Below are 27,988 nucleotides of genomic sequence, written 5' to 3'. Positions count from 1 at the left end.
TCTTGTAAACTGTCTAGATAAAATCAATGTTATAGGTTTAGTTCCCAGATGTAAGCAATTAGCTAAATTGTGTTTGATTTAACTTTAAGTATATAATCTGAACAACCGGTTGAGTTAATCGTCATAAGTTACATAGAAATATTTTAAACAAATTATGTTCAGAAGTAAATTCAAAACCAAACTAATACAAGTTAAACGAGTTTTTTAACAAGTAAAACAGTTTAATCAAAATTATATGAATTCAATATGCTCGTTTTTTTCCCTCTGTTAGCTGTTAATGCCATCCTTAATTTAAAATTTAAACAGAGTAACAATAACGAATAGAACAACCGTGAAACCCTTATATAAGCTACGACAACACGAAAACAATTATCAGTAATATCGTGTTTATCCGATTCGAATTCTCAGGAAAACAAATATTCCCTTAGACAAAACGAGACTCGTCTTCGGGAAGTCCGTAACCCCGAAGGTCAACTCAACATGTTTGTGTATAGACGCCGAAGCTGATACGAACGTAATATAAGCGGTCATTTGCCGGCATTCGAACGAGTTTCACATTAGGCGACGTGCTGAGCGCTCGCTGACGGCTGTTGACTCGTTAATTCGCATCATTTATTATTGGTAACGGAACGTGCCAGAGCTTGAAAACCAATTGAATAAATCGTTCCATTGAAAATAAGCAAAACAGTGAGTACTCCAGCATTCCGGTTGAACCTTGTATTGTTTCGGGCCTTTTATACATGGCTTTAATGTGCACTTTTATTCATAACTTGTTACCCACTGAATTGGTAACTGTTTGATATCGTTTAATCAAGCATTGATCTATTAACCTGCATTAATTGATCATAATGTTCGCTGTTTTGTGATTAAATCTTTAAGTAAATGAAATACGTTCCATCTGAGGATGCAATTAGGAACACTGCTTACGTCAGGATTGATTGATTGAATAATTTTATAATAGATTTTTACATTTAATGATCCAAGGTTTACGTAAAAAACAGGTTCTATTCTCTAAGAACTTAAACGAAGTGGGTTCCTATGATATAGCTACGGTAGGTATTTAAAATTTTACAGGCATAAAATCTAAACTTATATAACGGTACACAGTAACCCGACTGGCAGACTAAGCTAGTGGACCTAAATGCCACCTATTGGAACCCCTATTTGGACTGAGAAGGAAGAATTTCTATCCGTAGTGGTGCACTGAAGACAGTGTTTGAAATTTCATGTCTGAAATGAATGAAACGTAGTCAAGTTGACAAAATTTTGCCATAGATAATTTTTTTAAATTATAGCCTAAAAAAAAAAATACTTTCCAGAAATAAACCACTCGTGTTCATAAGTTTTATATTAATTAAGCGGTGTATATAGCAAACCACACCTAGTTGATGATAATGGTATATCGTTTTCTTAAAATAACGGGTCAATGTTGAAAAAAAATTCAACGTTGCTGTTTCTAATTTTATAGTACATATTCGTTTCGTTCGTACATGTTTATAATATTAAATTTACAACCATAGCAAACTTGCGAATCTTATGCAATTTGAATAATGGGCGTTTAGCTTTCTATTATTTCATGTTTTTGATTTGTTAATAACACTTACAAAAATAAATATTTACAATGTTATTTTTAGGTAACAATGTCGCTAAAGCGGCAGCTCTTAATTTTATTCGGGAGCATTGGTCTCCTGTCTGTGGTACATGCTGCCACAATTACGACCCCAGAGACCATGGTGGTATCCAGATCGGATGATGTGAGTGCAACGTTATGTTTTATTATATACCTACATTAGAGGACTTACAGCCCGACATGAATATAAACAAATTTAAGTCGTGACGCATGTATGATCGCCGGTCACGAATTACTTTGTATAAAAAAGACGAGACGTTTGTCATCATATTGTTGGATAAATCGACATGTATATAAGCAAAGGATAAATCCGTAGTTTTTCAAGAGTCCCAGATAATGTAATAATATAATAATAATAATAGATACGATTCAATCATGAGCTTTACTTTGTTGACCTCGAAAAAGTATTGAACCGTAGATGTTTATAATATGGTTATCATAAATTATTTATATTGCTTAACTGTTATTACATAACTGCTCGTACAAAAACAAAGTATTAAATTTATTGTTTTTTTTCGATAACTATTCATCTAACAAAGATAATAATGAATATTTTAATTATGTTATCGTATCGAGATCTTCTTCATGTTGTCATCGGTCCTACAACTACTTGGTACATTGCATGTTTACTTAGAAATTCAATGTTATGAAAACGACTTTAGAGAAACAGCCTTTAAAGACCATAATGTTAAATCACTCATTGTTTTATGCGGTAGTAGGAAATAACGTTGTCTCTTTACGATCGACTCAGGCGGAAACTGAAGCAACGCTAGATGTAGATACAGTAACGGAGGGACCTGTTCAACCAATAAAACTGACGAAGATGGATGTGAAGTCCGTGATATCTATGCGATACGCTCACACGGCTATTGTAGCGCATGTGCGAAATGCTGCAAACAAATCTCAAGAAGCCAATTTCAGGGTGTTACTCCCTGACACAGCTTTCATCAGCGGATTTGTTATGTATGAAATTTTTATACCGTTAATATGAAATCTAAATATCATGGCGTAATTGTTGATTAGAAATCACTGATCTATATTTCTCAAGTTTGTTTAACGGTCACGAAGGAATGTTGAGCGCGGCTGCTGGTCGCTTCAGTGTGCTTAGTGCGAGTTTTTTAACGTTCTCGATAGCGTCAAAGTTAACTCATATTTGTATGGAGCGTGATCGTTGGCCTACGTATGCCGCTAGGGGTGCTGTTCCAACTGCATACAAAATTGGGCTAACTTTTACGCTGTCGAGAACGTTAAAAAAACTCACACTAAGCACACAAATGTCGTTGTTCACGAATTATGTATTTTTTAAAATACTTTAAAAGGAGAACGATATCAAATGGTAGTTACCGATAAACATGGACATAAACGATGCCAGATACATATCTCATCATAGCTCACATCGATAAGTTTCTTAGAATTTGAAAGTATAGCCGTTTTTCTCTAATGTCAAGTTCCTAATGAACCGAATGGCTCTCCAGGACTCTGGATGGAAAATCATACAAAGCGTACGTCAAAGAAAAGAAAGAGGCTGCTCAAATATATCAGACAGCGGTATCACAAGGAATTGGTGCCGCACACATCGCTGCCAGGTATGCTTATTGCATATAGGTACCTTTTGAATGTTTGCACAGGTTTTCAAGAGTTGCAAACAATTTTCAAATTCGTGGTTACGTATTTTATTCACTACTAATTTTCGAAGTTACGTACACATTCGTGATTAAAGAAGACTATATTTTTTTGCAACATATTTAAAACAAAAAATGTAAATAGTGTCCGTTAATTGTAATTTTAGGTTCTCAAAGCGGTGTGTTTAAAAGTCATTTAATAAATGTTACTCATCTCCCGTACCTACTTATTTAGCTATAGTCATTAGAATTATATTAATAATTAAAATTTAATTTGTATTGAATGGTGCCGTTAAAAAAACCCAGTCTGTGTAATACCTATATATAATTAGTTTAAAAAGTTATTTGATTATAAGGTTTTGACGGAACGTCCCCTAAAGTTCTTTTTTAGTAAATCTAGAAGCAGTGTCAGTAGAACTTAAAATGACGCATGTGACACTGTTTTTTTATGGCTCACTCGCATTTTATCGTAAATTTCAAATGCTTGTAACGTCCTATTACTGAACAGTTTTTGATTAATATTTCTTTGACGCTCCTTTTTGTGGTTGGCTTTTCCGAGTCAATTAAAAACCAGTCAGCGAACAATCGAAGATCGTTTAGTTTATTATTATAGTTATGATACAACAATTAGATGTAGGTAGTTAATAGTTTTAAATTGAAACTTGTAAACCTCAATCGCAGTTAGTGAAGCAATAACGATTTTAGTCAGAGAGGTTTTTTTTTTTTTTTAAATAACTATCTTTCAAACATCGATCATAAATAACCACTGGTTTCGCTAGCCCGCCTGAGAAAATCTCCTGACACATTTCGACGAAGTCTCCACTTGTATTCAAAAGTAAAGAGGAAATGAATTAGACGACCTAACTAATTAATGCGGACTCCCTAGCACACCTTTCAATATTACAATATTTTAATGGTTTTCTTATATATATACCTATATAAAAATGAATCGCTGTTCGTTAGTCTCGCTAAAACTCAAGAACGGCTGGACCGATTTGGCTAATTTTGGTCTTGAATTACTTCTGGAAGTCTAGAGAAGGTTTAAAATATATGAAAATGCTCGGAATTAAATAAAAATAACAATTTTGTTTTTCCTTTGACGTGTCCCCCGTCGGACCGATTCCTTTTGTATGTTTTAAGTTTATTTTACACAAAAGTTTAGGTATTTTCTGTATCGATTGAGGCACTACGAAGTCTGCCGGGTCAGCTGGTGATTAATAAATTTTTTTACAGAGCACGTGACTCGAACCATTTCACTGTATCCGTGAATGTGGAGGCTTTCACCAAAGCCACATTCAATTTGACATACGAAGAGTTGTTGGAGTATCGGAACGGTGTTTACAATCATGCCGTCAATCTGCAACCAGGGCAATTGGTTTCCGATTTCACTGTCACCATTGACATTCGGGAGTCTAACAAAATCACCGAACTGAGGGTGCCGGAGATCAGAACCGGAAATGAAATCGACGCTACAAAAGATGACGAACGTAAGCATATTCAGTTTAACAGTGTATTTAAAGTTTTTCAACATCTCGCCAGGACTTACTATACGGTTTTTTTTTGCGGTAGGCAGCGGCTTGGCTCTGCACCTGGCATTACTGACGTCCATGAGCCACGGTAATCATTTAACATCAAGTGGGCCGTGTGTTCGTCTGACTGCTACAGCAATAAAAATATGTAAAAAAAAACTTTCGCAATGTGGAACAACATTGTGTATCAAATATTGAATTCGTATCGAGCGGTGTAACGGTGTTCAAATCCCGCAGGCGGGTACCAATTTTTCTAATGAAATACGTACTTAACAAATGTTCACGATTGACTTCCACGGTGAAGGAACATCGTGTATAATAGTAATGTAAAATCAAACCCGCAAAATTATAATATACCTCTTGTGAGTCCGAACGAGTAGATACCACCGCCTTGCCTATTTCTGCAGGGAAACAATAATGCGTTTCGGTTTGAAGGGTGGGGCAGCCGTTGTAACTATACTGAAACCGTAGAACTCATATCTCACGTTGTGTGGCGGCATTTAAGTTATAGATGTTCATGGGCTTCGGTAACCACTAAACACCAGAAGGGCTGTGAGCTCGTTAATCCATATATGCAATAAATAAAAAAAGAATATTATAAAACACAAAATTTCCAGGTTTGCTAATTGCATTTGTGTCAAATTTTCTTAATGTGACTATGTTAAGTTTAAATGTGAATGACTTAAAAGCAAGAATAACACACACACACACACACACACGCACACACACACACACACGCACACACACGCACACACACGCACACACACACACACACGCACGCACACACACACACACACACACACACACACACACACACACACACACACACACGCGGAAAAGTATGATCATCATTTTTCAAAAATGAAAATGGCCACGGGATAAAAACGTCACAAAGGTTCGAACGTAGCAGCAAGTTTAATTAGGTTTTTATACGTTTAAGGAAGATCTATACGAGTATGAGTGTTGTCATGGCACATACATTTATAAATATAAAAATATATTTTTTAAAGATTACTCTGTAGGTATAATATTGTTGTTACGAACAATAAAATGAACATGTATTGAGATAATGCCACCGTAATACAGATATAAATACTAACATCGTTCTGACTTTTGACCAACCTTACATAATTATCTAGACTTCGAAATATTAAAGAGAATTATTGTAAGGCTAAATTATTGTTTTGCATTTTATATAGGTTTAAAACATTTCATTACTTTTATTAAATAAAAATATCATTGATTCCGTTTTAAACAAATATAGTGTAAAAGTGTAAACATGTGTAACCAGTTATGAGCTAATGTCTAAATTGTAATTTGGATGTAAGTAGCAGTAATAATAGTCTGTAGGAATAATACGCAATATATTGCTGACCATTAATATATTGCTATTGCTGCACATCTGACTGCCAATGAAAAATTAAACAATAATAAATCTGTTCGTTCTTTACATAATATGCATTCTCTGAATAAACTTATAATTAAAATCAGTTGAAAATTAGAAAAGTTTGTCAGAAAAGAATGTTAGGTTCATAATCATTTCAGGGGTTATATTAAAGAGCAAAAAGGTTGTTTTGGTAAACCCTATCTGGACTATACAGATACTTTATCGGTGTGCAACGGTTGACTTAATCAATGTTTACGTGTAGTATATATGTAACGGCAGCTATTATAGGATTGAATAAATTTATCACAAACCTAAATCGCGCACAAGGATTCTTACAAGAGAATCCATACTGATATCTATACTACTATTATAAAAAGGAAAGATTTGTTTGTTTGTTTGTATTGAATAGGCTCCGAAACTACTGAACTGATTTGAAAAATACTTTCACTGTTTGGAAGCTACACTATTCCCGAGTGACATAGGCTATAATCTATTTTGAAAAAAATTAGGGATCGTTACTAAAACTCCAATAATGTACTCCAAGGTGTAAAAAAAACCTAAAATATTCTTTACATCGCGCACCTTGCGAAAACTATTGATGATAGAATAAAATAATGTACTGCGACTTTGTAGAACATATTATTATTTACAAAAAATGTCGCAACAGCATATGTCTAACTATTATAGTTCTGCCGCAAAAAAAACGTGAAATATCGTTGAAGCTTTTGTTAAATAACCGAGCGAAGCCGGAGCGGGCCGCTATGTATTATAAATGTGAAAGTGTGTTTATTTTTTTGTCCTTCTTTCACGTCAAAACCAAGCAACGAGTTGACATGTTTTTTTTTTAAACAGTTTTAGTGACCTAGGTAATACTGGCTACATTCGAAAAAATCTCTTTCTCACCGAAAACTACAATGACACTCTTCCTAGACCACGCGGTAGTAGCCATGGATAACAACACCAAGTTTCCAATTCTATTTTAGCTAAAAGGTTTTTTTTTTGTTTTAGAAATTTCTAATGCAGAAATTACCCGGTGCGATAATGCAGCTGTAATTTTGTTTAAGCCCGATTTAGATGAGCAAAAAAGATTGATGTCAGTCTATGCAGTGAGTTTCAGTTACATTAATTAAATACCGTCTGTGTAATGCCTTCAAGTATTATTTTTATTGATTCTTACTTAACTGTGTAACTTACTTTACTGGTGGTAGGACCTCTTGTGAGTCCGTACGGATAAGTACCACCACCCCGCCTATTTCTGCCGTGAAGCAGTAATGCGTTTCGGTGTGAAGGGTGGGGTAGCCGTTGTAACTATACTGAGACCTTAGAAAAAGGTGGGTGGCGCATTTACATTGTAGATGTCTATGGGCTCCAGTAACCACTTAACACCAGGTGGGCTGTGTGCTCGTCCAACCATCTAAGCAATAAAAAAAAACTGTATTATTAAGCTTCACAAAAACGTTTTTATTTTAGGAAAAATCCAAAGACTCCCTTCGGGGTAATGTTGAGGGTGTTCTTGGACAATTCGTGGTTCAGTACGATGTTGAACGACCAAAAGACGGCGAAGTTCTTGTAAGTGTTCTCTTTACATTGACCTTTTTTTATGTATGAGAAATTACTGGTCGCTCGGAGGCCTTTCCAGTTTTACTAGAACAGGTACAATGTGTTTTGTCATCCATTGGACTTCCATTAAATGCTATGTGTAAGTTGTTCCTTTTTCAGCTTCCGATTACGTTACACTTTCTGTCTAGTATAATGTTTGCTAATATTAATTGTAAACCTTATAAATGAGTTTTGAAACTCGAAAGGCGGACTGATTTTCGCAACTCGACGATATGGCGTCGCGTTTGCGTGAGATGGTAATTCTTATTTGCCAATCTACAATTAATAAAACTAAGCAATGCGTTTAATCATAAATAGCTTTCATCAAAATTAGTTCCTACAGCTTTTGCTTTAAGTAGGTACTAGAAAAAAATATGTTCTTTTGCATTAGGTACACATTTCTTCTTTAATCTTTGCAAATATCTGGAATTGTTCAAATTCAAATTAACACAACACTTCCATTAAAGTTTCATACACGTAATCAGTAGTATACGATAACATTTTGTTATAATACAAAATATGTTAAGGTAAATGGTGGTTACTTCGTCCATTTCTTCGCACCGACGGACCTGGCACCGCTTCGTAAATATGTCGTTTTCGTCTTGGACACGTCAGGATCTATGTACGGACGGAAGATTGAACAGTTAAAACAGGCGATGCAGACAATCCTAAGCGAACTAAACCCCGGAGATTACTTCAGCATTCTATCCTTCGATTCTGATGTATTGGTGAGCTTTCGTTGTATAAGACAACTTATATTTATTTGTTTCACGGTAGAAATGTTTCTTGTATTTCATATTCAAAGCGACTAGATTTATTTATCTTACTTTAAGGAGATTCTAAAGGCGGAATGTATGTTTTTTGTCTGTTTGATCAATACCTTCGTAGTTGATTGTAAAATGACGTCATTAACCTCAATCAAATAACTTATTCCTCCTGTTTTATAATTTGAACTGCTCTTTTGATTCCTTGATCTGTACAAAAAAGTATAGAAGGTAAACATCCCGATTGTAGTTTACGCAAAAAAAAAAACTTTTTAAACTATACAGCCAAGGCTATTTTAAAAAAAACAATGTTTAAAAGGAACTGTACAATGTGTACTATGGTTTCGTTTTTGTCTCCGAAAAATGAATTACATGATGCAATTGTCATGTTGGTTCCATCGTCCAGGTGACTGACATAGCAGATGCCGATAAGGAACCACCGAAACGAAAGTATTCGTACTACGATCGTCACGATGTGAAACCGACGCTAAAGCCGGCATCGAAAGCGACTCCGGAGAATATAGCACGAGCTAAGATCATCATCGACAGACTTGAAGCAAACGGAGGTGTGTAATCATTAAGTAAGATCATTAAGTAGTTTGGTAGGCAGCGGCTAGGCTCTGCCCCTGGCATTGCTGAAGTCCATGGGCGACGGTCACCACTCATCATCAGGTGGGCCGTACGCTCGTCTGCCTACAAGGGCAATACAAAAAAAAAGATATGCAATATTTAGTCTTTTTTTTCTCCTACCTAAGCTGATAGCCTTGAGAGGCTATTTCATATACGTAATTATAATGTAATGTAGACCCACTCTCCAGCACAACTTTTTTTTTCCTACCTTTTCTAGTAACCTCAAGGGGTTATTCTAGATTCACCGAGCTAGTAGGTGAGCTCACGGGGCTCAAACCGGAGTGTTGCTAACACTGGCCCTAGCAAGGCAGTGCTTCGCAGAATCTACCACCGGATCGGAAACGCGACCCACTGAGAAGATCCGCCGGGAAACTCAGTGGGCGGTGTCTGTGAGTTAATTCGCTCGTCGAGACCTTCGTCGCAAGCGACGGGTTCGACGAGGACGGTGACCGGTGCTTGTGCTACCTAAAAGCACCGTTAATGGATCGGGAGGATCCGTAAATATTTAGTCATTTTATTTGGTTTTCACGGGTTCAAATGACAAGTGGTTTTTTTCCATTTTTTACTGTTATAATGCGAAAGTGGTACCTACTATTTATTACGAATTTACATCTTAACAAGTGAAATTCTCGTCATGAAATGAATACATTTATGCACATTGTGGTACAGCAAATAGCACAGACTAGTACCCTTCATCCAGAAAATAATTATATTTTTGTTGAATTTAATTTTCTCTCTTTTTTTTTATTGCTTAGGTGGGTGGACGAGCTCACAGCCCACCTGGTTTTAAGTGGTTACCGGAGCCCATAGACATCTACAATATAAATGCGCCACCCACCTTGAGATATAAGTTCTAAGGTCTCAGTATAGTTACAACGACTACACCACCCTTCAAACCGAAACGCATTACTGCTTCACGGCAGAAATAGGCGGGGTGTTGGTACATTAACGCAAGCGAAACCGCACGTTAAAGTAATCTATAATTTACATGATAATATAAAATCTTGTTTATTTCATATTCCAATGTTTCCTAAGATTTACGATTGTCGTGACCGCGAATACCTAAGTATTTCTTATCAGACGTAATAACAATATACATAACTTTTATGATAGGTATTGTTTAATATTGTGCAAATGTACAAACAAAAGATTAAAAATGTTTTCATTAATTATTATTAGTCACGAATTACTTAAAAGTAAAAAAAAAAAACTATGGACTCGCAAGCACTGGTAAATTGAAGAAAGCGTCAATTTTATTACGTAAGCAACGAACGGAAACCAACTTATGGTGCGTCAGGCCCTTAATAGTCCTAACAATCATGAACATCGCCAATTCTAAGATCAAAATGACAAAATGAGTTTGATGAAAAAAATGACAGGTTAAATTTTCTAAAAACATCCATGTGTGTTAATTTTATTGGCCTTAGTTCGAATTCATAATCACCATCAAGCACACGCACATACCCAATACAACCTATTCTACCGCGAAGAAGGAATAGCATCTAAAAAAAATAATCCAGCTAAACGCATGTATGTTGGCTGTTAGTACCTATTATGAGCACGCACAGGCATTCCGTATATTTCTGTAGTCCTGCCTTTAAATTTATACCGTACAAACTGGAAGGCACGATCATGTAATTATATACTAAGCAATATAATGTAAGGGCGGTTGGTATACATACGAATAAATATCGTAACATTAAAATTCATTACGTAATAGTCTTCGTTATGCTGCCCGGTCACCGTCCTCGCCGAACCCGTCGCTTCCGACGAAGGGCTCGACGAGTAAATGAACCCACAGACACAGCCCACTGAGTTTCTCGCCGGATCTTCTCAGTGGGTCGCGTTTCCGATCCGGTGGTCGATTCTGCGAAGCACTGCTCTTGCTGGAGCCAGTGTTAGCAACACTCCGGTTTGAACCCCGTGAGCTCACCTACTAGCTCGGTGAATCTAGAATAACCCCTTGAGGTTACTAGAAAAGGTAGGGAAAAAAAAGTTGTGCTGGATAGTGGGACTACATTACATTATAATTACGTATTTCAAATTTAGGTGAAAACGTTTTTTTTTGTAATTTCTTCTGGCGGCTACCATGTACGCTAAACTAATAATAAAAGAAAAAGTAACAATTATGTTCATCTGCAGGTACCAACATTGATGCTGCGCTCGGTACTGCCATAGATCTAATCAGGAACAGATCAGAGCTTTTTGCCAATTCAACATCTTCCAACAAAGATGGTTAGTAGCAACATGAATTATGACATTTTCCAACAAATATTTTTTATTAAGATTTTCCGTCGTCCGAAATAATCTACACTCTAATGTGTGTCAGTATGTCAGAATACAGTTTTAACCTTTACCATTTTTGTCTAATTTTTTTTTTCCTCAGAAATCCTGTCTTTGGAGCCCATCATCATATTCCTGACGGATGGCGATCCGACTGTTGGTGAAATGAACCCGAAAACAATAATTAAAAATGTCGCTGAAAAGAATTACGGAAGTGATGAAGCCACGATATTTTCACTTGCTTTCGGTGAGTTTAATTAAATTCGATAATTTTTATTTGTTTTTGTTTTTGTCCTTTACGCCCCTAGACACAATCGACTGTGTTTCTCGTCGGATCTTCTTAGTTAGTTGCTATGTCGAAGCGATGGTAGATTCAGTGAAGCAACTGCTCCTTCTAGATCTAATATAAGCAAGTCTTCTCAGGTTAAGACCCCGTGAGCTCTCCTAAATAATCATGCATAGGTGGAATAACCCGTCGATTAGACAAGGAAAAAGTTTCCTGTATGGAATCCCATAGGCTTTTCTTGCGGTCGCAGTATATCAAATATATTGAAAAAACCTTTACGGAAGTCTTAAAAAAAGTTTTAACAAATAATTGCAGTAGTAAATTGTATTTTGTGAACATAATCGTCTAGGTTAATCTAGTACTCGTGTGATGGACTGTGAAAACACGTTAATTTTTATTGCTACATCACGGACAATCATTAATCATGATTTTATTATTGAATATCGTGTCAGTAAATATCATTATTACGACATATCTTTATTATGAGAATCGGTTTCCTTATAACCTGAATACCGTTCCTAGAAAAACTGATTTCGGCGTTTTCTGTTTTACAAATCACAAATATATAACACCAACATTCGCAAAAAGGAATGCACCTACCACAGGAGTCTCTACACCACCCTTGGTTGACTGGTAAAGAATGCCTCAGGCATTAAGTAAGCTTTGTGCATAATGTTGAATAAATAAATAAATATATCCTAGGATATGGCGACAAGGAAACTTCAGGTCGAGCGTGATGCGTACCGCACGATGACTTTTTTCCTACCTATTTTAGTAACCTCGACGGGTTATTCTAGATTCGCCGAGCTAGTAGGTGAGCTCACAGGGCTCAACCCTGACGTTGTTGCCAACACGAACTCTAGCAAGAGCCGTACTTTGCTGAATCTACCATCGGATCGGAAACGCGACCCACTGAGAATATCCGGCGAGAAACTCAGTGGGCTATGTCTGTGTGTTAATTTACTCGCCGGGCCCTTCGTTGCAAGCGACAGGTTCGACGAGAACGATGAGCTTAATAAAAAGCAATACCTATCAGTCATTTCAGTTTGTAAGATTTTACGCTCGTCCTCGTGTCTGGGGTGGGTGACACACAGGGCCGGATTTAAACTTAATTCCGCTCCTGGGCACCGGAAAATTATCCGCACCGTTACTGGAATTTTACATAGACTTATAGTTTATATTTATATTTTATTTTTCAAAATGAAAATATGTAATTTATTTCAGAAACTTTATTAGATTATTGAGTCTCTATATCGGGCAAGGATTAATAGGACACGTGTTCAGTTAAGTGACTAAAGTATATTGGGATTACAACCTAACGTGCAATCGACAGCCCGACAATCCCGAGACTGACGTATCATCACTGCAATATAATTATCGCTCACACATACATATTAATAGTTGCCATGGGGACTTTTGTGGTCCCTAAAAGATGTTATATATATTCCAAAAACATAAACAAATATTCGTTTCTTTTTCTAACTTTCTAAAATTTTCCGCCCTGGGCACTTGTCCCGACTGCCCCTAGTGTAAATCCACCACTGGTGACACGTATGAACTGCGGTAATTCTTAAGCGATAAGTTTCATTGCGCAGGTGAGGATGCGGATCCCAAGCTCCTGCGCAAGTTGTCGCTCCGCAACAACGGTTTTGCGCGACACATCTACGAGGCCTCAGACGCGGCGCTGCAGCTGCGCGACTTCTACAGACAGGTCTCCTCGCCTCTGCTGTCACATGTCAAATTTGTCTACGCACCGGATCAGGTAAAGGGAAAATGTCGCTTGTTTACAACGGAACTAAACGCTCGGGCACAATGAATGATTACAAAGATCTTTGTTCCGTTTTCGCGAGTTGCACTAATAATTAAAACGAATGTTACGGCTTAAACTCGCGTTTTTTATTGTCGTTATATTCTTTCTGACGTCATCGGTGACTGCGACACGTGTAGTAACAATAAAAAGCGCAAAATCGAACTGTAGAAGTAGGTACTTTGAATTTTTATTATAAAAATTGATAACAGCTCTACTTCTTCCTTCTCCCTCTTTATCGCTAGACTGTGGGAGAACTTTTACCTTGTTATTGTCACCGCATATATTTAACTGAAAAAAAGAGTTCTAGGTCAATGATTAAAGTTTATCATCTGCTTTGATTGGTGGTGACGGTGTACAGATAATCTTATTAAGTTTGACCCCAGCGAGTAATGTCGGCAGCCATATTTGTGCGATAAACGACTTTAAATAATAATTAATATGTGAAGCAGAAACTTTGTACCACTTTTTACGAAAATTGTGCGGACGGAGGAGTATGAAATTTCTCACACTTATAGAGAATATAGAGGTGCAGAATGCTAATATTTTTTTTCATTTATGCATTAATAATACATTAAATCAATAAAAAAACATTACACACACTACCATGTATTTGACACACACACATATTTATACGCTTTATTTACTGTCAAACTTTTGTTAATGCTTAAAGTTTGTGGTCAAATTAAGAATAGATTAATATTGTTTATCTTTATTATTATTTGTCTATAGTGTAGTCTTGGCGAAATCTGTGAATATAGAATTAAAATAGTCTTTGACAATAGAACCTTAATAACGTTCAAACTTATAATTTCAATTAATTATATTCGAATTTCGATTACTGCGGGACCACTAGTATAATTTAAAATATATATAATTGGCGAAGAAGTCGTTATACACATTTATACTCATTTCCTATTACAAGAGACATTTGATTTAAGAATGAAAAATGAAGAAAACCCCAATTCTACACACCGCAAAAGAAGATTCACTTCTTTCTTGTACCTACTTGGTTATTGTATAAAATAATTCGTGTTTGGCTTTCGTGAGGGCTTCTGGTTCGAAGTGTTATGAATTTGAATGGCAGGCTCATTGATTTTTAGGTGATCGAAAGCAGTGTGACCAAGACCAAGTTCCGTACGTACTACGCGGGGTCCGAGGTGGTGGTCGCCGGGCAGGTCGATACCGCGACGCGGGACCTCGAGTCCACCGTCGAGGCCTTCTGCGGCGATGAGAACGACCACTTCCTGAGGGTACATACTTATTTATTTAGTACAGAAACATCGTTCTACGAAATGACTAGATGTGGCATTTGGTAATTTTTGACAACGAGTGATGCGACTAAGCCTCTATTAGACTGACAGATACCTTAATACGTATATTTAGTATTCACAATGCATTCACGAAAAACTTTCACGACGAACGGAGCGAGCGGGTTCCTACAATAAAATTGAAACTGGCCAAATTAAACTGGGATAATACGATCTTTTTAATGGAGTCTCTGAGTTTATGTTTCATGACGGCAAGGTATGGCCTCTTCGATCTTTGATGACCACTTACCGCCTGACGCAAAGGCAACCCGTCTATCTTTTTTTTTTTTATTGCCCTTGTATGCAGACGATCATACGACCCACCTGATGGTGAGTGGTTACCGTCGCCCATGGACTTCAGCAATGCCATGGGCAGAGCCAAGCCGCTGCCTACCGCCTACCGCTGCTTATCTAATATAATATATCTAGTCGTTAACTGTTAATGCAAGCTTCTCGCACACCAGATAGCGGGCGGTGTCTAATATTTAAACAAATGAAATAATGTATTAATTAGTGCAATTACGGTAAACAGAAAAAAATCACAAAGAAAATCAAAGTTCCGGTACCCGTCGAGAAAAGTGATTTACCCCTTGAACGTCTATGGGCCTATCTCACTATCAAGCAATTGCTCGACGCAAGCGATGCCTCCGACGCTACTGAAGAAGAGAAGAAGAAAGAGACAAGTCCTGAGCAGCAGGCCCTTAAAATAGCTTTGAAGGTAATAAACTCATAAATTCAATCGTTCTTTTTTTCAGAATTTATTTCATTTTAAATTGAGTATTGTATTTTTATTTCGAAAATTTAAACAATGAATGAATAGTGTCATTTTTAAGAAAAAAAAGTGGGTTTTTTTTTCGTGATTTTAGTTTTTTTGATCGATTCAAGGCATTTGCTAATTACAAAATTAAATATAATGGAATATTTATTTTTGTGTTAAATCTATACATAAGTAGGCAGTGATAAAAAAAAATCTTTGGGAAAATTCCTATTGTTTTTGTCTAGTACCCATTAACGTTTTAGTGGTATATTTTTTTAGGAAAGTGTGCGTTTACTTTCAATATGTCAAAACAAAATAAAAGGCTAAATTTAATAGGCAAGTGAACTCTAGTTAGAGTATCAATGGTTTGGACCCATTTCAAATTATCCTGTGATTAGATATAAATAATTCCAAAACACGCCTTCGCATATTTTATTTACAGAACGAGATTATTCGATTCAAAAACATAAAATAAAAATATTCGGCTAATTTCTTTATACTAAATTGTATTAATGTAAAAGAAAACGAAGCTTAGACAACAAACACCAACATTAAAATGTTTATCTTACTAATGTTGTGAAAATTAGTTGAATGCGCGTCAACACAATCACAGCCTAGGGACCACCACCTAACTCTCAGACACAGCCCACTGAGTTTCTCGCCGGATCTTCTCAGTGGGTCGCGTTTCCGATCCGGTGGTAGATTCTGCGAAGCATGGCTCTTGCTAGGGTTCGTGATAGCATCGTCAGGTTTGAGCCCCGCGAGCTCACCTACTAGCCACGGTTACGCTGAAATAGCCTCTCAAGGCTATCAGCTTAGGTAGGAAAAAAAAAAGCCTAGGGAGAACGCGGAAATAACAAAATAATAAACAATAAAAAAGCAGCTATGTCTTAGCTAGCTAGTTAATAAATAATCATTTTTAACTGTAAGAATATTCCTATTAGCTAGGTAACGGGAGTTGTCATTTTCGCAAACAATTAAACAAAGAAGTCTAGTTGGAAAGACTACTCGTAATTAAATACTCATTAAAATTTAAGTTAACATTCCGATCTTTAAACAAACACCGCGATGTATTCTTGACAGAACGTTTAACGGTTGTTTCGGTTTCCGGAACGTTCTGCTTACATATTGTATGTATGTATCATTAGAAAACCCACCAAATGACGCGCTGGTTTCGTCAAGTCGTTTCCCCAGTGGCTAACGGTAGTATTACGATCGCATTGTACGAGACGGCCCCACATCTAATCTAAATATATATTTATCATAATTACATAGCATTTATAAAAATAAAATACACGTTCAAATTACAAACTTGATGTGATGTACAGGATGCTTGAAATATCACTAGCTGTCACCGGCGGCTTTGCTCACTAAACGAAAACAACAGTCGAACCTAATCATACGGCAAATTATAATTTCTTATAATTATTATTGTTATTGCTTTAGTGATTCGGTATGTATTTAGTGACTCCCAAAAGGAAATATAAAGCCAGTACACGATCCGTGCCTTTAAAGTCATTTTAATGCGTCCAAGATATGTATTTTCATGGTATATATAATAAACAAACTCATATCTATACTAATATATAAATCTACAGTGGTTTTTACGGATGTTCCGCTATAACTACTGAACCATGCATCCGATTGACTTGAAACTTGGTATCTATATAGAAAATACATGTACTTAATGGATAGGCTAATATTCATATGAGTGTTGGACTCCCTACACCAGTTGCGGGGGCGTTAATGATGAGAATCTTTATGGGGGTGAGAAAATAATAATGTTAATTTTAAATGCCCAGCGAAGCGGACGGGTACAGCTAGTAAATATATATTTTCAGTGCAAAATTGGAATTAGCATCATCGTACTACTTTAAAAATACAACTTGTATGTGAATCAAGTCGAAGTTGTTTCTTTGCAGTACGAGTTTGTGACGCCGCTAACTTCTCTGGTGGTAGTGAAGCCTAACGAGACGGACGCAGTGAACGCTGAGCCGGTCGGCGATCGGGAAAGCGGTGAGATTTAAAAGATTAATAGAATAAAACGAACATTAGGAACAACACTTACATTTAGACTTGCGCAACACAGTACTCTATGAAGTAATGCTATATAGTATGTATGAGATTTCGTACCGCGTAATATGGCATTTACTCAGTAGTCTAAGCATGACCTGTCAGAAATATGCCTGGAATGTTTAATTTGTATAGCTAACAATTACGTCATAAATTATAGACCTTTTATTATTACCAAGTAAACTCTATACAAGTTTACTTTAGATTTTTTTAAATGTATAAATAATATTAATTAATGTTTACATTTTTAGTTTCAACTTATAAATAGTACATAATCGCGACTTTTTTTTTGACATGTAGAATATTACAGTACTTAGAACAGAACGCAACGGACAACGGACCTATAGATACGAACCGACCTTTTTGTAATAATATGTTCTTTGCTTATGAACGTCATGTTTAATGTTATGTGACATGCTAAATTTTTCCGGGTAATAGGTACTGTTATACCGTCACTCACATTCGTACGAATACGCAAACCCACAAGTGTAGGACGACATTTGCAAATGATTATGCAAAGTTTTCGCTGCATTCGTGGTTTTCCAAGCTGTGTCGGTTTTTTAACGGACATCAAAGCGCGCGAACCGCGATCCTTCGCGTAGTCTCCCACACATTCGTGTGACCAGTTGTGCCCACGTTTGCGAAGGTAACGGACGTTTCGCCATTTTCATAGTTCGTGACGTCTACTGTGTAGCGTACCTTCATCATGTATCGGAACAACACCAAGGTGATGGAGTAAATTGAACTCCTGCAAAATGAATCGACCATATGGGACCCTCAAAAGAAATCCCATAAAAACAGAATGGCCGTTAATGACGCCTAGAAAATAATTGAAAACTCTTTTTTTCTTCTCAATGTTCTATTGAGAAATTAAAAAAGAAGAGAAATTCGTAAACAAGTGTAGGAGGAAGCGCAAACGGGTTCGCAAATTGAATACCGAACCCATTTGCACAGCCACTAAGTTTGCGAATGAATGTCTGACGGCCCTTCATATGCGCGCAAGTATTCGTACAATGTACTGTTTTTACTGGCGGTAGGACCTCTTGTGAGTCCGCGCGGGTGGGTACCACCGCCCTGCCTATTTCTGCCGTGAAGCAGTAATGCGTTTCGGCTTGAAGGGTGGGGCAGCCGTTGTAACTATACTGAGACCTTAGAACTTATATCTCAAGGTGGGTGGCGTATTTACGTTGTGGATGTCTATGGGCTCCAGTAACCACTTAACACCAGGTGGGCTGTGAGCTCGTCCACCCACCTAAGCAATAAAAAAAAAAAAAAAAATCGCGCATGTGAGTGGCCGGCATTACAGTACGCGGTCGTGCTATACCTATTACGCGTACTGCATGAGCATGGCACACAGTACTTACACATGTATACTTACATTATGAATACGAACACGGGTAGGTACCATCACCTTGCCTATTTCTACAGCAGTAATGCGTTTCGGTTTGAAGGGTAGGGCAGCTGTTATATATACTGTTATAACTTAAGACTTGGAACTTATGTCTCGAGGTAGGTGGCGGCATTTACGTCGTAGGCATCTATGAGCTCCAGTAACCACTTAACACCAGGTGGGCCGTGAGCCGTGATTTTAAAGTTTGCTTTCAGATTTTTGTAAGATCTTACTGCATGTAATCATAGGCATTATTAATGTCGATGATATTTTACCAACACGTTGTTCCGACAATAGGATACTAGGGTATTGCGTCATTATTGTTGTGAGCTAATTTAAGTAGAAACGAAAAAACATTGATAATACTGGAGCGAGAAGGTCGGGCTTACAAATTCATAATGATATAATGATATCCTTTGACCTCACTTAAAACATACTAGCACGTTGTGAGCTTTTATAAGGAAAAATAATTAATTCTTTCCTCTTAGTAATTAATTAAAGTAAATTAGTATAGGCATCGATTGTTTTTTTTTTAAACCGTTTTTGTTTCGATTTCAGGTCAAAAATATGGACTGTTATCTTTGACAAGTAAGATTACTCAGTAATAATGTTTGCTTAGGCAATATTTTCATAATAATTTATCACTCGTATACAACTACTATTAATAAATTAGGAAAGTTTACAAAGTGAAAACAGTTAAATCACATTTATTCGAAGTATAAAATTTCTGTTCTGTATTTTAATGCAAGTCGACGACTATTATAGCCAATCGATTAAGGCTAATGAACATTAAGATTCATTTAGAATTACGACTGTAGGTGTAGCTGAGATTAAAATAAAGTGACAGCCAATAAATACCGTCTTTACCATAAGGGCACACGGGGCCCGTGCCCAGGGCCCCCATTCTCAGGGGGCACCTAAGGACCGACAATCTCTCTCACACATTTATTCGCTTTCCGTTATCGTGATCGTAACCAAAAAACCAGCAGCATTCTAATATCATTAATGACATATTATATCATACCGTATTTGATTACCTATAATAAATGGTCATACTCAGTAAAAATTTGTTATTATAATTCGCTTTTTTTACTTTCCAAAAGGGCCTCAAATTCTTGTGTGCCCAAGGGCCCCAGCCAAATTTAAGACGTCCCTGAGTGACAGCTGACTTTAATCATATAATTAACTTCAGGTTCGCATCGCCAACCCATCAGTAGCCCAGCCATGTATCGGCCGTCACTAAATGCAATGTCACCTCTTGGTAAGTACCGTTCTCTGCAGTACTCTTTCTTTGAGCTTCGTAGGCAGAGGGGCATTCGCCCTATTTGCTGGTTAGTGGATACCGTCGCTCATGGATGTCAGCAATGCCAGGGGAACAGCCAAGTCGCTTCTTAGCGCTGGGTAGGTACTCTCCGCAAGCCTCGTTTGAAGAAGCACATGTCATAGCGCTCTGGAAACGCCGGGGATGTTCACGATTGACTTCCACGGTGAAGGAATAACATCGTGTAGTAAAAATCAAACCCGCAAAATTATAATTTGCGTAATTACTGGTAGGACTGGTAGGAGGACCTCTTGTGAGTCTGTACGGGTAGGTACCACCACCCCGCCTATTTCTGCCGTGAAGCAGTAATGCGTTTCGATTTAAAGGGGCAGCCGTTGTACCTAACTATACTGAGACCTTAGAACTTATATCTCAAGGTGGGTGGCACATTTACGTTGTAGTCTATGGGCTTAAGTAACCACTTAACACCAAGTAGGCTGTGAGCTCGTCCACGCACCTAAGCAATAAAAAAAAGGAGGGGACTTCATGCCAGATGTTCATGACAACACACTGTCGATGAAAGTGGTCTCAGATGGTATGGATGAACTCTGTTCCGGTGATGGGCGGAACCACGGTAAAAATGAGATGGAAATATCGCCTTGAATAATTCTTCAGAGCACTATGAGCTGTAGATAGGATGAAAAGTATAATTTTGTATCCGTTTAATACTTCTAGTCATATAAACAATGCGTTAACCTAACTGAAAACATCCTAAAATAACCCAAAAACTACCTTGTGTCGTTCGCGCTTGAAACCCGCCCTATAAAACTATAAAACAGTAGGTATTATATTTTGTTGACATCGGACGCGATTTTCTCAAGAAACATGAGCCATTCTTTTATCTGTGTACATAAAACGCTTTAAATAGATCTGAACAATGGAAAGGGAATTAAAATCCATGCCCAAGCATTAGCGAATTTTGATATTAAGACTAAGACGGAACCCTTGTTGATTGTTTTTAATTATTATTATTAAGCTCTACGCTTTTATCTCAAACTTCTATCATTCGATTTAATATATTTCTTTATTTAACGTACGTAAATATTTGTATTATTTTAAATTTTCTATTTAATTATTGTCCTGATTCCTTTAATAAAAACGGATTTGGTGATTTCGGATTGAATATATAATAAATTCGACCTTGTTTATGTTATTAAATTCTAAGTTTATATAGCTTAATTGGATACGAATCGAATTGACTCTCGACAAATTAGTACTTATCAAGCGAAGCGATGTTTCAAATCCCGCGGACATTTACTATTTTTTCTAAGGAAGTACTTACCTTAAATGCTTGTCGGGATGACCACATCCAAGTAAAATAATTTAAATTAACTTGGTAGTCAACAACGAGAAAACGCAATTCTCATTGTGTCCATGTAGCCGTATTCCCCTGTTCTTTCTCTAGATAATGGCACTATATTATTTTTTCAAATAGTTTATTATGTGTTGCAGATGTGTTGTGTTTACTTTTATTTTTCATAAATTCTATTGTTTGAAGATGAAGAAGTCAAAGACAAATAAGAAGTATAAATTGGGGGATACTTTTTACTTTCGACTTATCAGCGAAAATGATTCACGCAAAACCAAAACAAGGAGACAAAACATTTCGACTGATGTCAAAACATTTTGCACTTTTAAAAATTAAAACACAAACTCCTGGTTTCCCCGAAAGATCCCATTCCGGCTTCGATGAGAATGTTGGAATTGGTTGAGGTTTAAATTTAAGAAAAATATCGGCACATCCGTTTTGCCTTGAACCAATTTGTTGGGTAGCGCCAAATATTTTTAATTTTAGTTCCTTTTTTTCTTTTCCTGCTTGGTTCTCGTTTCGTGCCGCTTTCTCGAAATGGATATTGTTATAATGTATAAACGTCCATCAAGTCAATTCACATTGTTATAACGGCTGTTTTATCTTTGTGCAATTTGTGAATTGCAATAATGTAATTTTTCGTATTTGTAGCCTTTTCGGCCTTCCCAAATAGAGGTTATACTGCATTTAATAAAAGGCCTGTTCAAGCATTATTTTCACAAGATTCAATGAGAGTGGAGTCGGAGGCCGTTGACGATTACGATTATGAGCAAAGATTTGGTAAGTTATCAAAATAGCTACGTGCATGTTATTTAGGTCTAAATATGGTTCATAAATTTGTATAAAATCATAACAAGGCGGGTGCTATATAGTTAAATATGTATTGTAATTTATATTTTGGAAAACCAAGGCGGGATGTATGAGCGTTCGCCTCGGCCGGATATCACTAAATGTATTCCCGCCGTAAAAAGGCGATAAGCATTTTTTTTCCTACCTATGCTGATAACCTTGAGAGGCTATTTCAGCTTCACCCTAACATGTAGGTGAGCTCACGGGGCTCAAACCGGAAGTGTTGCTAAGACTGGTCCTAGTAAGAGCAGTGCTTCGCAGAATCTACCACCCGATCGGAAACGCGACCCACTGAAGATCCGCCGAGAAACTCAGTGGGCTCTGTCTATGGGTTAATTCGCTCGTCGAGCCCTTCGTTGCAAGCGACGGGTTCGACGAGCACGGTAACCGGTGCTTGTGGTACCTAAAAGCCCCGTTAATAATGGGTCGGGCGATAACCATAAAGATAGTGCAAATACACAGGACGTAAAGGAAGTGTGAAGGTAATGAGTAAGTCGTCAGGGTATATGTAAAGTTAATGAGCGTATAAATAGACAATATATAAAGTGTATTTAAGGGTGATGGAAGTGGTGGTAAAGATGTAATACAGATAGGTATAAATATACTGCCTGATATGTGAGTCGTCTATTATCAAAGGTGGCAATCTGTGCATTTGGACAAAAAAATTTTATTGATATGTCAATACAGATTGATTTGAATATAATCGTCTCCTTCAAAGAATACGGTGCAAAACCTGCATTAAATAAAGGTTAATACATAACCTAGTATTTATCTAAGATGTCGTTCAGAAGAGTTTTGTGACTGCCAATGGAATACAAAGTCAATAATTCGTTTTTCTGATTTACCAATCATTGTCCAAAAGTCACATTGCCGGCTTTGATAATAGTCGACTCATGTATACTATGTAAATATACTAGCGTGTATTATGTCTAGCACTCGCTTAAATCGTAAAGAGTACTAACGACGCTTAGCTAATTCTCTGAGCTACGCCTAAATAAATATGTAATGTACAATGTTTGTATATTACGTGTTTACATAATGTGTTTTTCGGCTTCAGAAACCAACTTCTATTTAATGATATCGAGTTCCCTTTCTTTTCGTTGCTCAGATGGGTGAACGAGCAGAGGGCTCACCTAATGTTAAGTGATTATTACCGTAGCCCAAAGCCAACGAAGCCGTCTTATCTATAAGTGCTTATGTTCTATCTCGCGTACATACATAATTAGCTATTATGCTTATGCTCGCATGCTCTGCTTGCTTATCGAAGAAAATTGTGCACGTAGCCAACTAATGAAATTGTACTCTACGAATTTTGTACTTTGAGAGGTCTTAATCGCTGAAGAAACATAATAAATAAATAAAATAGTCTATGATTAGATAAATCAAAATGAAGTCGGTGCGCCGGAAATACGTACTTAACAAATGTTCACGAATTACTTCCACGGTGAAGAAATATAACATTGAGTAATAAAAATCAAACCCGGGTAAATTATAATTTGTGCTTGTGTGTCCGTACGGTAAGGTATCATCAGCACCTTGCCTATTCCGCCGCAAACAAGTAATACACATTTCGGCTTGAAGGGTAAATCTTAAAATTACAGTTATAAAATTGGTTGTTTTGTAGTGATTCCTTCCCGACCGACAATTTTGTTCAGTGAGGAACATAAGAACCATCGGTCGACGCTCAAGATAAAAATATCGATAATTTCCACTAAACAAAATTAAATATCGGCATCCATTTTTTTATTTTTTTATTGCTTAGATGGGGGACAAGCTCACAGCCCACCTGGTGTTAAGTGGTTACTGGAGCCCATGGACATCTACAACGTAAATGCGCCACCCACCTTGAGATATAAGTTATAAGATCTCAGTATAGTTACAACGGCCGCCCTACCCTTCAAACCGAAACGCATTACTGCTTCACGGCCGAAATAGGTTAACTTAAATTAAAACTACATATATACCTATTACACACTTAAATACCTATCTTAAGTACCTAAACTTGTGTATACATATGTACATACATATATCAAAATGCCCCCTAGTATGAGAGCATTCCAAATAAGCTCAGGAATAATTCAGAGTCGTGTGACGAGACAAAATAGCTTTTCATATTTCCTCACGAGTACATTTTTCATACACTACATATTGTATACCTAATAGCTTAACTAGTAAAAGAAACAATCTAGCATGTTTTTTTTTATCCTGGTAGTCCTGGTCGATGTAATTTTAATCGTAATCAATCGTAATCGTAATTACTGGTGGCAGGACCTCTTGTGAGTCCGCGCGGGTAGGTACCACCGCCCTGCCTATTTCTGCCGTGAAACAGTAATGCGTTTCGATTTGAAGGGTGGGGCAGCCGTTGTAACTATACTTGAGACCTTAGAACTTATATCTAAAGGTGGGTGGCGCATTTACGTCGTAGATGTCTATGGGCTCCAGTAACCACTTAACACCAGGTGGGCTGTGAGCTCGTCCACCCATCTAGCAATAATGAAAAAAAAAGGTAATTTCAGAAGATGAAACTATTAAATTTTAAACGGTACTTAATACGTCTGCACTTGAAATTATCTAAAAAAAAAAAGCGGACATATTAAGAAATTTAAAACGAAGGTACCTTGGGATTAGCTTAGGGGATTAGCCTGAAGGATAATATATGATCATTCCGATGATCCACTATCATCGGATAACTTGGGGGATTAACCTGAACACCAGAGGAAGGATAATATATGATCATTCCGATGATCCACTATCATCGGATAACAAAGATCGCGAGTCATTCGGAACATGACGACAAACACACCGCGATCTCATTTAATATAAATCAAACCCTAAAAATATGTAATTAGTGGCGGTGGAGTATAAGTTCGCATGGGCTGGTTAATGGCTTGGGTGTCGGTCTTTTAAAAAGCGCGCATACTGCTTCTATAGTAACTGCCAGTGTAGCTGTACAATACAAGCTAGTAAAGTACTAGCCAGTAATTAAGCGGCAATGCTATTTATTTATTAATATACCTACCATAATAGTAACTTCCATAATGATGACGTAATTTAACAAGGTTGCATTGATATCTCTTAGGTATATACTATTTTCTCGGTATTGAAACTAATTAAAAATGCTATTTTAGGTGTGGATCCTCCATCGACTCCTGTTGCCTATGCACCACCAGCATGGTCTACAACGCCGGTGATCGAACAATCAACCACCAGCAACGGCAGCAACTACCATTTACAAGAGTATCCCTGGGCAGCGCCCTACGTCGATGTCTCCAGCGATAGCTTAGTTTTTGTAGCCGCCAATAACACTATCACATTAAAACTAGTTAGCTCATCTGAGGTTTGTGCTGATTTCCTTACACATTTAGCTTCGACTAAAAAATAAATAAAGTTTTAGTGTTGTCATCGGCTTTCCGGAGTCATTTTTAATTGCTGTTTACGTACAAAAAAGTTCACAGTGTGCTCTGATTACCGGAGCCCATAGATATTTCTCAAAATGTATCCTATCATCTAGGGATGTTAGCTGTGATTACCTATAATTAAGTGAGCACATGTCATGTTTTGATATTTTTGTACCCTATGTTTAAGCCAGTGTTTCATTTGTTGGTGATCCATTAAATAAATAAATAAATAGATATACAGTGGAAGTATAATGGATAATGTTAATGCTTAACGGCAGAGATAAGTAGGTTCATTGTTCCCACCGCTAACATGTCCTTTGGAAAGGAGATGTTAATCGAGTTAATGGCTGCACACTGGTGTCCTTTGATGAATAGCCCGACAGACTGAATTCAGTGTAGGCTTCGTACAGGTACGGGCCTTCAATGTATATCAATCACTCTACCAGTATATCATAGTCGGCCAGTTCGTGAGATTATTTCGCTCAAACATACAATCTTCCGTTTTTGTACCTAATAATCCGATCTACCGAATTTGAATTTATTTTTTATTGCCCTTATAGGCAGACGAGCAAGCGGCTCATCTGATGGTGAGTGGTTACCGTCGCTTATTGACGTCGGCAAATGTATTTTCGAAAACAAAATAAAACTGTCGTCTTTGCTTTGTAAAGTGCCTTGAGATATTATACAAGTAGCATCAATTTAACTTTAAGTCCTGTTGTATATCCATACTCTCAACACCGTCTTGTGTGATCAAACATCATCTTGGCACCATCGGCATTCCAATTTCCACCACCGATAACAATGAGTTTCTACGCGAAGCAATTTTGGAACTCAACTCTGAAGTTCCCTATGTACTAACTTCAGATTATTTTTTTTGTGTTTTGTAGCCTCCTAAATCAGAAAGTGAATGCTCTAAGCCAGTGAGCGGCGACGCGGGCCGGTGCGTGTATCTCACACGCTGTCAAGCCGCTCGGAATATCACCATCGACACCTACAAATCTCACTACTGTGACGTCGCTGGGTAAGCTCCGAGCTTAATAAACTTAACTTTGTCCTTAAGTAGGTACCTAGTCGTATAAGCCGCGCGAATAAAAAAACGAATCGAAAATGGCGTCTACAGGCAGGTACATCTGCACTGACAGATGATAGGGTCAACAAATAAAAAGAAAGATAGAAAGAAAAAGTTGTTTATTGTAAAAAAATGTAAAAAGACAAATGAGAATGTACTTTAATTTAAAAAAAAAAAATTTAACAATAACAACAAAACAAAGACGTAATAACGAGCAAATGCAACAAATAACAACAGAATTTGAGAGAAAACAGAGCGCGTTGAGACAATGTGAGAACAAAGTCAGAACATCTTACTCTATGGTCAGAACTGATATTTTTTTTGCATGCAGTACGCGCCGTGTGCGACTAAAGACAGCAATAGTTTAGAGTGAGAGCGCATGATCGCCGCCGCCATTTTAGAACCGTTTCTTTATTGACGCGGCTCATTTATACTAGCTATTTACGTACGAGATAGATGGATGAGCTCGCTTATTCTGTGTTAATAATGTATTTTATTTTATAGGTTCGCTGGAGTTTGCTGTCCCCAAGACGGCATTGCAGTGTAGTAAATTTGTATTATTATATCCTATTCTGTTTGTTACCGCGTCTGTTTTCACATAAATTTTCAATGAATCACCGTTCACGGGCTTGTTAGACCTCAAATAATGTAACTTTTTAATTGTACTCTTTTCTTAATTCATCACAATAACGTAGTTTCGAAGCCCAGAATTTATATTTCATTATTATTATTTGTTAATACGTTTACATTACATAATTAAGTATTGTATGAAATGATAAAAATAAAAAATGCTAGAAGGTAATTTCAAAATTCATTTAAGAAATAAAGTAAATATCAAAACATTTTTTTGCAATTTCATTTGAATCTCTTGGTCATCTGGAAACATATTGTGTCTATAAATACTTATTCTATAGCAGTCTGTGACATTATTTTATGTAAAGAAAAAATAATGTTGTAAAATAAATGTATTAAATG

General features: G+C 37.0%; 1 protein-coding gene across 4 annotated transcripts; it reads left to right on the top strand.

The window, feature by feature from the left end:
• Positions 1-205: 205 nt before the first annotated feature.
• Positions 206-27,857, top strand: LOC101739069 (inter-alpha-trypsin inhibitor heavy chain H4). Of its 4 annotated transcripts, XM_021346940.3 has the most exons (21): positions 206-687; positions 1,635-1,754; positions 2,382-2,593; positions 3,106-3,216; positions 4,486-4,739; positions 7,177-7,274; positions 7,639-7,737; positions 8,295-8,495; positions 8,938-9,097; positions 11,304-11,396; positions 11,548-11,691; positions 13,326-13,492; positions 14,641-14,790; positions 15,380-15,565; positions 17,527-17,620; positions 19,626-19,655; positions 20,260-20,328; positions 22,349-22,477; positions 25,675-25,883; positions 26,832-26,965; positions 27,518-27,857. In XM_021346940.3, exons 2-21 carry the CDS (start codon positions 1,641-1,643, stop codon positions 27,558-27,560), a joined length of 2,697 nt encoding a protein of 898 aa, XP_021202615.2. In that variant the 5' UTR covers positions 206-687; positions 1,635-1,640; the 3' UTR covers positions 27,561-27,857. The 4 variants fall into 4 exon arrangements, with proteins under 4 accessions (XP_021202615.2, XP_012544533.2, XP_012544534.2 ...); XM_012689079.3 differs by lacking the exon at positions 19,626-19,655; XM_012689080.4 differs by lacking the exon at positions 22,349-22,477.
• The last annotated feature ends 131 nt before the right edge of the window (positions 27,858-27,988 follow it).

Source organism: Bombyx mori, chromosome 15 (assembly GCF_030269925.1).
Source record: "Bombyx mori chromosome 15, ASM3026992v2".
In the NCBI taxonomy this organism is placed as follows: Eukaryota; Metazoa; Arthropoda; class Insecta; order Lepidoptera; family Bombycidae; genus Bombyx; species Bombyx mori.
This window is presented reverse-complemented; position numbering and strand designations above follow the sequence as displayed.

What these genes read in the sequence shown, in the direction of transcription:
- LOC101739069 (XM_021346940.3), top strand. Translation starts at nt 1,641, where the DNA reads ATGTCGCTAAAGCGGCAGCTCTTAATTTTATTCGGGAGCATTGGTCTC. An exon ending in CCTTCGATTCTGATGTATTG is followed by an intron (nt 8,496 to 8,937) that starts GTGAGCTTTCGT and finishes TCCATCGTCCAG; the next exon opens with GTGACTGACATAGCAGATGC. An exon ending in CACTACTGTGACGTCGCTGG is followed by an intron (nt 26,966 to 27,517) that starts GTAAGCTCCGAG and finishes TTTATTTTATAG; the next exon opens with GTTCGCTGGAGTTTGCTGTC.